The sequence below is a fragment of the Protomyctophum bolini genome (genome assembly GCF_963924005.1).
Source record: "Protomyctophum bolini genome assembly, chromosome: 14".
In the NCBI taxonomy this organism is placed as follows: Eukaryota; Metazoa; Chordata; class Actinopteri; order Myctophiformes; family Myctophidae; genus Protomyctophum; species Protomyctophum bolini.
In genome coordinates, this window is record NC_137875.1 from 8,316,475 (window position 1) to 8,326,438 (window position 9,964).

The window sequence follows — 9,964 nt, forward strand, 5'->3', positions numbered from 1 at the left end:
TACAAACAAGCGAAAGCTGCTGCGTCATATTTATACTACAGTTCCGGTGTTCTCAATGTTTTTGGCTGGAGACCCCCGAAAAATGCTTTGGCCATGTCTAGCTTCCTACCTATAGTCTGGTAGTTAAGTGACTAGCTTCCTACCTATAGTCTGGTAGTTAAGTGACTAGCTTCCTACCTATAGTCTGGTAGTTAAGTGACTAGCTTTCTACATATAGTCTGGTAGTTAAGTGACTAACTTCCTACCTATAGTCTGGTAGTTAAGTGACTAACTTCCTACCTATAGTCTGGTAGTTAAGTGACTAGCTTTCTACATATAATCTGGTAGTTAAGTGACTAATTTCCTACCTATAGTCTGGTAGTTAAGTGACTAACTTCCTACCTATAGTCTGGTAGTTAAAGGACCACTTCACCACTTTTCAACCTATGTTCATATAATGAAGTCCTCACTAATAATCATGAAGAAATTACGCAATTCTTTTCTACTCTTTCTGTGTCTCATAGGAGGGCTGTGGGCAGTTCAGAAACCTTCTTCCAGTGACATCATCGATGGGAAATACAAGCTAATAAAAACTGCAGGCTTTCTAGTCCTGAAAAGTTGCAATGCGAAAATGGAAGCCATCGTTCTCACGATAATGAAAATCTAAACATTTTTGTAAAAAATAATTGTTTAAAAAATAATCTGCCTAATGATGATGTGCCTGGAAGACGGTTTCTAAACTGCCCACAGCCCTCCCATGAGACACAGACTGAGTAGAAAAACATCCTGCCATTTTATCATGATTATTAGTGAGGACCTATTATATGAAGATAGGTTGAAAAGTGGTCCTTTAAGTGACTAGCTTCCTACCTATAGTCTGGTATTAAGTGACTAGCTTCCTACCTATAGTCTGGTAGTTAAGTGACTAACTGCCTACCTATAGTCTGGTAGTTAAGTGACTAACTGCCTACCTATAGTCTGGTAGTTAAGTGACTAACTGCCTACCTATAGTCTGGTAGTTAAGTGACTAACTGCCTACCTATAGTCTGGTAGTTAAGTGACTAACTGCCTACCTATAGTCTGGTAGTTAAGTGACTAACTTCCTACCTATAGTCTGGTAGTTAAGTGACTAACTGCCTACCTATAGTCTGGTAGTTAAGTGACTAACTTCCTACCTATAGTCTGGTAGTTAAGCGCCACCAGCTGGCAGCCAGCGTTCCAGAAGAGTTGAGGCATGTAGTTGGAGGAGTCCACTCTGGTTCCTTTGGGGTAAATACGACTCAGCTGGGACTTATTATATCTGGTGGAGAAAAGGTCAAGGAACGGGTACTGATACCATTCATGCTGCTAACGCTGAGAGCGATTCCCAACCTGAGGGCTGTGAGGACAAGGCTAGTGGGGGTACACAATAGTATTGATTTTGACAGCAAATTTTGATTCGATTTTGGTTTTAGTCAGTCTTTTGAATACAATTCCATATTCTATATTTAATATTTTAGTCATCTGAAATATTTTAGTTTTAGTCTCTTTTAGTTGACTAAATATAAGATTTAATTTGACAACGAAATTATCAGTATATTATGAAGTCATAGTTTTAGTCATCATAGCTTAGTTTTTATTTCGATTTTGTTTAGTTTCGGTCACCGAAATAGTTGGCCAAATTTAGAGTACTCAGTAGCCAAAAGTAAAACCAAATCTATTCTGTGTACTTCCACTGGCTGTTTGAATGACGCTCATCAAGCTGATTGATGTCAAAACAGAGGACCAGAACCTTGCACGGTGTGCAAATGACCTAAACGAGTGAAGAAGAGGCAGTTGCCATGGTACATGATAGTTGCCGAGGCAACAGTTGTCAAGGATACTCCACAAACTCCACCGGTGACTTGGTGAGATGCTCCAGAGCTTTGGTCTCCACAAAGGACGACATGTGGTGATAGCGGACAGCCTCTACACGCACGCGCACACGCACACGCACACACACACACGATTGTCAGTGCATTGCCATTATACCGTGTGTGTGTGTGTGTGTGTGTGTGCGTGTGCGTGTGCGTGTGCGTGTGTGTGTGTGTGTGTGTGTGTGTGTGCGTGTGTCTCCTCCTGGCTCCCCTGCTCATGTCTGGCTCCAAAACTATGGAATCAGAACTGACCGTCGTAGATGAAAACTAGAGGTGTCCCTTTTTTCGTTTCCGATCCGATTCAAATATCTCAATTTCTGTGTTAGCCGATACCGATACTGAATACCGATACCAGTGTCGTGATCTCATGTCGTGTTTACAGCTATCTAGCTATATGTCTCGTGTTGTGTTTATAGCAGACTCCTCACTCAAATGTGCACTTGCAGTTTGGGAAACTCCAAAGCAAATTCCACATGCCCCAACATTTTATTTACCTGCCACAGTGTCAACCCCTTACCCCAGTGTCAGATCTGTGGTTAAATTGGCATATTCGCCGATACCGATATGAACCGATATGACAAATAAGGGCCGATCCCGATACCGATACAGTATCGGGACATCTCTAATGAAAACCCACCTCTTCAGACTCCATCTTAGCCCGTAGCACTTGCCATAGCACTTGCCCCAGCCTCGACAACCTTACAGGCGTATGCATAGGCTCTACTTATGTTACTACTGTTAGGTTCTTAGCTTATGATTGATTCTTGATGACTATTTTTATGTATTTGATGTATTACCATGATTTTGTCTTGCTTACTGTAAAATCGCTCTGGATTAAGAAGTAAGAACGTTTGCTAAATGACTAAATTGTAAATTGTGTGAGGCCGTGATGTGATGTTTCTTACTCTTGGAAGCTTCAAAGGAGTTGAACTTGGTCGGCTGCACATAGTTGACCAGCGTGGACATCTCTTCTGTGGCCACGGCTTCACGCTCTGCAGAGCCCTGCGGTCAACAACATTACAACAAACATTCTACAAATGCCTTCTAAATTCAAACAGTAAACGATAAAAATTCACATTCAGACTGATTCACTGATTTATACGTGACAACGATCTTAGGGATGTGGTCATGGGGATCGGGAATCTGTCTTGTCTGAACTGTGCTTGTAGATCTGCTACTTTTGCTGTTTTTGACAGGGGTTGACAGGGGTTGACACTAAGGTCACAGACGGATCCGTCTCCTCTCAAACGAGCAATTGCCCGTTGGTCAACCTGAAAGCAAACTCCACCTGCCCAACAGTTATATTTACCTGCCAGGGGCAGGTGGGCAACCCTCAGTGAGTCAAATGAATGCCAGCTGAACAAATGGAATCACACAAACCAGGGTACCATGATGCCATTAACTCCATCTCTACCGCTAGCTGTTAGTATAAACCCCAGTTCCAGGGGCCAGCATACGCGTTCACTTTAAAAAGTCAGAGTTTGTCCGCTCCCCAACACACTCTCGCTACACACACTCTAGTATCATTGGAACACATGGCACACATTCTTTACCTCTCGTCAGAAGCTTTTACATGGCGGCAGCGGCACGGTACAAAGGTAAAAAAAAATATCCGAAATGTGGATGGCAGAAAATCCACCAAGGACAGCGATCCAAGAATCAGAGTTATGGCGGTTTGAAAATCATCTTTTCAACTGCTTTGCCCTGTGGATATATTTGCAATCCCATAGTAGGAACAGTGGGGCGTTGCTATATGAACCGGACCAATGTTAAAGGCTTCCGTAGGCCTCAACCATTATATAGACGGAGTCTACTTTGGGGTACGTATATATACGGACCCTAGCCTACAGTTTCTCAAGATTTTTAAATTTTCTTTGAAAATAGCAGATCACAAGACGTGTGCGATGTGAGCTTGTATAGATCAAATCTAGATCCAATAAAAATGTAATCAATATAATAAACAACAGCAGAAAAAGGTCTAAACACGAATGACAAGAGTATAAAAACACAATAGAGAAGATAAGCCTGTATACAGAATCACCACTGACCTTTTTACCATCGTCATCTTCATCATCATCTTCTTCATCACTCTCAGCCTCTATTTCTGTGTAAACAAAAATAAGCAAATAAACAATTATTCCTGTATACTGTCGTTTATTTAGATGTAAACATTTAATAATACCCCTTTATACAAGAGTATCTCCTCTAAGTTACAGTCTGTTTGTTTCACTCTGTTACTGTCCCATTTGTTGAACTGATAGGCTCAAGTCTTGAGGCTATGTTGGGGGCTGGCTGTTGTGCGAGTGAAAGCTATAAAGGCTGTGATCCTACGTAACTCTGGGAGTCAGACTGGGGTTTCCATGCATGAACAGGTCATGTAAGTCTTGGCTCTTTACTCGAGTAAAATCCTCATACTTCCAAACTCTGAATTCTTGTGTTGCCTCATTATTATGTGTATTGTCTTTCTGAGCATGTGTCCTACAGACTGCCTTAACAATACTCCAAATGTGTCTGTGTTCAAGCCTGCAGGCTTAGACACTCACACAGATGAAACCATGCAGCCTTTCCTGAAAAGAAAGGCAGGAAAGATATCATCGATAGTATATATATACATTCAATTTCAGGAATAGCAATTTTATCCAATCGGGATGCAGTCAGGATACAGATTAAACACACGGAATTGTAAGTGACGACACAAATAAATGAGCAGACAAAATTGGAACTGGCACACTATACAAATTAAGCTGATATGGAGCTACTCTCTCCTGATTGGCTGAAATTTTGTCACCTACCAAATAGTTACTGAACAAACACTCTATAGCAATAATTACTATCAAAATATAGTGATTTAACCTTTTAACAAACAACTTTTAGTTTTAACCAAAAAATATCAATTACCCTACCTTTACGTTTGCGTGCGCGCAATCGCACATACACGTGTGTGTGTGTGTAGGGTTAGAGTTCTGTGAGTCTTACCTCCTGGGTTGTTGCTAGGAGACGAGGAGTCGTTGCTCTGATTGGCCGCCTGGTCTGTCAGTCTCCTGGTGTCCGGGGCGGCAGGGGGCTTGTGGGATTTCTTGTTCTTGATCAGAATCTTACCCATGAGCTCCTGAGGGCTGGGCAGTGGAACACCTGACTCCAACTGCACATATGCACGCACACACGTACAAATACACATGCACGCACATTTAATTACTTGCGCAAGCAGAGCGCTGATGTATATTGGAATACAATTCACATTAATATAGCTTAAATAACTGTTCTAAGTTGTCTCTCAGCTGAGCAAACATGTCAGGACACAGAGGCGTTTATAGCATGCAATCTTAGAATAGCCAGTGGCCACTAACTAGTGACCCACAAACAAATGGTTGTTCCTGCCACTACCTTATAAGGGAATCGTTTGGGACAGTGGGGGAACCTGAGACCACCTTTCCTTTGACATCTGTTGTCTTTGAAGTGCCTGTATAAAGAGCTTACTGTATGTCTGTCTATGTGTTAGGCCCAGACAAGCCGTGAGGCTGGTTGGGTGCATCCCTGGAGCTCCATTCTCCAGGTCTCTGTTGTTATTCTACACTCTACAATAAAATGGACTTCGAAACTTTCATCTGTGTGCACCGTCGTCAGTCTCTCTTCTGAAGTTGTTAGATAGGAATTATACTTCACAGTGGTGCGAAACCAGGCGCTTTTTGATGCATTTTTTGCGTCAGGCGAGTGAACCAGGGGCATTTTTCAGTCTAATAGTGTTTCGGTCGGCAATTTTTGGAGGAGGACGACGGCGGTGGTGCTGCGCGCTGATCGATCCAGCAGCGATTCAACATGATGGCGACGGCCTGCCCGGCGCGGTGGGGAGGTGCGGCGATGGACGACGGCGGCTCCTAGCGATCGGTGAACGGAGGATGTCGGCGGCTGGACGGCGGGGTGAGGATGCGCAGCGTAGCATATACCCCGGCCCAAGGAGCTCATCGGTGGTCAACGATCGAAGGGAGGTGGTGGCGCTCTTCATTCAACTCTTCACGGCGTCGAAGGCGTACGCCTCTGCTTGGTGCGACGGCAAGGCGGCTGATCTACAATCTCGCAACGCAGCACGCAACAAGTTTCTGCCTTGCAGAAGCCTACAGGCTCCTGCGATGACGCGCTGGATCACTTTCTGATTGTTCAGTCATGATTGGACTGTCATGGCTGAAAGGGAGGAGGTGATGATAAGTGAATTCAGATCAGAATTCAGAACGAAAGTTTTCGAACAATGGACAACTCTCCATAACAGAGCGGCCTACGCATCATTGTGGTGCATAAGTGTACTGCAACAACCTCGTTTGGCCTGTGAGCACTGGCTGATGAATGAACACTCAAAGGTGAGACAGAGAAAGAAGAGAGCACATTACAGAGAAAGAAATTCTATTATATCAGATGGATATCGTTCCATTTGATTTCAAATGTATGTCTACGTGTGTCTAGTTCAACATATAATGGGCATGTATGTTGATTTTATGTGTCGGGTATTTTAATTAGAGAAGTTGACTTAATGGGGATGATGCCTAAGGGACATTTGGGAACTGAATAGAGATATTTACTGGAGTGAAATTAGTAGATGTTTCTTTGTCAGGCGAAAGACAGCGCTCCTGTCGTACGCATAAGTGTTAATCGTCCTAAATTGTGCATAAAGTTCTTATTTATGTTCGAATAAATTTGTGAATGGGTAAAAGTCAACAAAGTATTTATGCTATGACATGTGGGGAAACTCTTAAAGTTATACAGGACACTCTAGGATTTTAATGTAAGTATGTAACCTTTAGCATGCAAGGAGACCTGGAGACATACATTCTTTGAAATGATAGGAATGTAGAGTTAGGAGGTCGCAGTAGACTGGTTATTTGTGAGCCTTGGTAATCTAGAGTGTTTAGATAATTATGGATGCTCTCTGCATGTGTGAAAAGTGGAGTTAACTAAACAAAAAAACGAATCATTTTTTGGATGACTATGGTAAATTTATCCCTGACATTAGCTGAAGCTAAGAGCTTTAGATGCCAGGTGTGAATTTCCGTAACACACTTTGAATTCGATAATTGGGTGCTTTGATAAGCAAAGGGGTTGGATTCATTTCAGCGACGTGTATTTTGTTTCAGTGTCAGATTTCTGTAATACGGTTTATCAGTTATGTCATTTGTCATATATGTATGAAATGCTGGAATTTTGTATGCCATTCTACTGTAATTGTTTGAATTCTTTGTGTCATATTTTTGATGTTCCAGTCAGTCAGTGCAAAAGGGAGGACGAGGGTAAATTGTGTTCCATATCCGTTTTATGAGGCATGTTTGCCTCAAAGGGAGGATGTGATGTATATTGGAATACAATTCACATTAATATAGCTTAAATAACTGTTCTAAGTTGTCTCTCAGCTGAGCAAACATGTCAGGACACAGAGGCGTTTATAGCATGCAATCTTAGAATAGCCAGTGGCCACTAACTAGTGACCCACAAACAAATGGTTGTTCCTGCCACTACCTTATAAGGGAATCGTTTGGGACAGTGGGGGAACCTGAGACCACCTTTCCTTTGACATCTGTTGTCTTTGAAGTGCCTGTATAAAGAGCTTACTGTATGTCTGTCTATGTGTTAGGCCCAGACAAGCCGTGAGGCTGGTTGGGTGCATCCCTGGAGCTCCATTCTCCAGGTCTCTGTTGTTATTCTACACTCTACAATAAAATGGACTTCGAAACTTTCATCTGTGTGCACCGTCGTCAGTCTCTCTTCTGAAGTTGTTAGATAGGAATTATACTTCAGCGCGCAAGTAATAGTTTCACCCGGGACTCGTATGCACCGTCCCAGCCAACCCGCCACTTTTGGTGGTCTTTTAGATAAATCAATTGTATCTCCAACCCTAACCCCTAAACATATCCTCTAAATCAGTTTTCAACCAGTGGTCCTTGAGGGGGTTCCAGGTGGTCCCCAGCTAAATGTAAGTAGAGTTGGTAATGGTACCTAAGTGGATCTTTATAGATCATATAGGGCACATTTGGTTTCATTTTACACTCTGCATTACTTCTTTCTACACAATAGAGAACGTAGAAGACATTGTATTCTGATACATTTGCTTGTTATCTCTTCTATGGTACCACATCAGTACAGCATGGACTTGTGGGCAAAAGACATATTCTTAAAAGAGGCTAAATACCATCAAATGGTGATCCGTGGCGCAAATGCCAAATAAATGATGGGCTTTGATATGAAAACGGTTGAAAACCACTGCTCTGAACGCCTGAAACTAAACTCCAATACCTTCCTCAATCTGTTTCCCCTAAAATGTGTTTTAACTATAAAACAACCATTGCTCTTGTGAGGTGAGGACCAGGAAAATTGTCCTCACAATGTCTAGTTCTCAAATTCACACACACACACACACACACACACACACACACACACGTCACACACACACACACGTCACACACACACACACGTCACACACACACACACACACACACACACACACACACACACACACACACACACACACACACACACACACACAATGGCGGGCTGGAGCCGTGGGCGTGTAACGTGGGTGGAATCTAATCGACCCCTTTGGTTAGCATCTGCTGCTTTTTCACTTGTGCAACCAGAAAGGTGGCAGGCATTAACAGCTTAATGAAATGGCCTTTGAATTCCATGCCCCACTGAGCAGAATAATCTCTATTATAATGATGATTATACACTATGTATTCACATATTTATCTAACACTGTATCCCAGTGATTCTCAACCTCTTTTCAGTTTGACGTTGTTGCTGTCGGAAAGCAACACGTGTCGAGCTTGTACATCTGCTACTTTTACTTTAGCTTTTATTATTTGAATCCTGAAAAGTAGCAGTTTTGGACATACAGTTCCACCCGACTGAGACCATATCTAACCACATGCCTATTGTACTGCCCCCTGAGTTTAGTCTTAGTCGACTAAATATACTGTACTTACAGGGTATTTGTCCAGTGGATCTATCAACAGAGCTTCTCCGAAGATGGAACGGCAGTATTCAGCCATCTTAGCCTGCTGCTTCAGACTGACAGGCAGACATAAATGTATCATGTTTTTAGTTCAAAACCTTGAACTAATAGTTTACACAGTGATATTGACAAACAGTAACTTAAAGTACACCACCAGAACACAATTGATTGATTGATTGATTGTTAAAATGTGCTCTGAAAATGCACCTGGCAGGCAGGCAGGCAGGCAGGCAGACAGACAGACAGACAGACAGGAAGGCAGGCAGGCAGGCAGGCAGGCAGGTATGTAGGTAGGTACTCACGAATCCACATGGTTTTCAAAAGACAGTATGACAGGGAAGGGAGACGTCTTGAAAGCACATATCGCGATGGCTTCAATCACTTCCTGAAAAAAAAAAACATGCGATGAGCATGAGCATTTAAAACAACACTAAAACTAAAACATTTCAAATGACTAAACCTCACCTGTGGAATCAACTTCCAATGGAAGTTAGACATGTTAGGATGGCTTTGGCTAATGTTTGTGCTCATTTGATTGCTTTTGTTCTAAATTGTAATTGGTTTTGCTGTTTTGTAATGTGTTTTTTGCTTTTGTGATTTGTTGTCATTTGTGTTGTGAAGCACTTTGTAAACTTGCTTTTGAAAGGTGCTATATAAATAAAGTGTATTATTATTATTATTATTATTAATAAAATGAAATGGAATTTTATTCAAATGACCGTGACCAAACTCTAAAAATCGTCTAAAACCGAAATGTCATGACAGTGTGTCAGCCCCCTGGGCTCACCTTGAAGGAGATCTCGGAGGTCATGGGCTCACCTTGAAGTAGATCTCGGAGGGCAATGGGCTCACCTTGAAGGAGATCTCGGAGGTCATGGGCTCACCTTGAAGGGGATCTCGGAGGTCATGGTGAAGCCGTGCGTGATGACCGGCTCCTCCTCAGCGGTGCGTCCTTTCCATACGTCCAGCTCCACACAGCGACAGCCGGCCAGCAGCACCTGTCTGTACATCTCCACCGATGAGCTCCCGGCCAACTGGCCCGCTGAAAGACACGGCGTACACTTCCAGGGGTCATCCCTGATGATGTCACATGCTC

The 9,964-nt window shown here is 42.7% G+C and overlaps 1 protein-coding gene across 1 annotated transcript in view; it reads right to left on the reverse strand.

Moving 5' to 3' along the window:
• Positions 1-9,964, reverse strand: part of LOC308328672 (1-phosphatidylinositol 4,5-bisphosphate phosphodiesterase beta-1-like) — a gene marked incomplete at its 5' end in the record, with an annotated part of 37,134 nt that overhangs the window by 11,915 nt on the left and 15,255 nt on the right. Inside the window, 8 exons of the mRNA XM_080782697.1 lie at positions 1,155-1,279; positions 1,842-1,926; positions 2,780-2,876; positions 3,923-3,978; positions 4,851-5,016; positions 8,840-8,924; positions 9,171-9,253; positions 9,753-9,910. Of these exons, the coding sequence (XP_080638823.1) occupies positions 1,155-1,279; positions 1,842-1,926; positions 2,780-2,876; positions 3,923-3,978; positions 4,851-5,016; positions 8,840-8,924; positions 9,171-9,253; positions 9,753-9,910 (855 nt within the window). The remainder of the gene's footprint in view (positions 1-1,154; positions 1,280-1,841; positions 1,927-2,779; positions 2,877-3,922; positions 3,979-4,850; positions 5,017-8,839; positions 8,925-9,170; positions 9,254-9,752; positions 9,911-9,964) is intronic.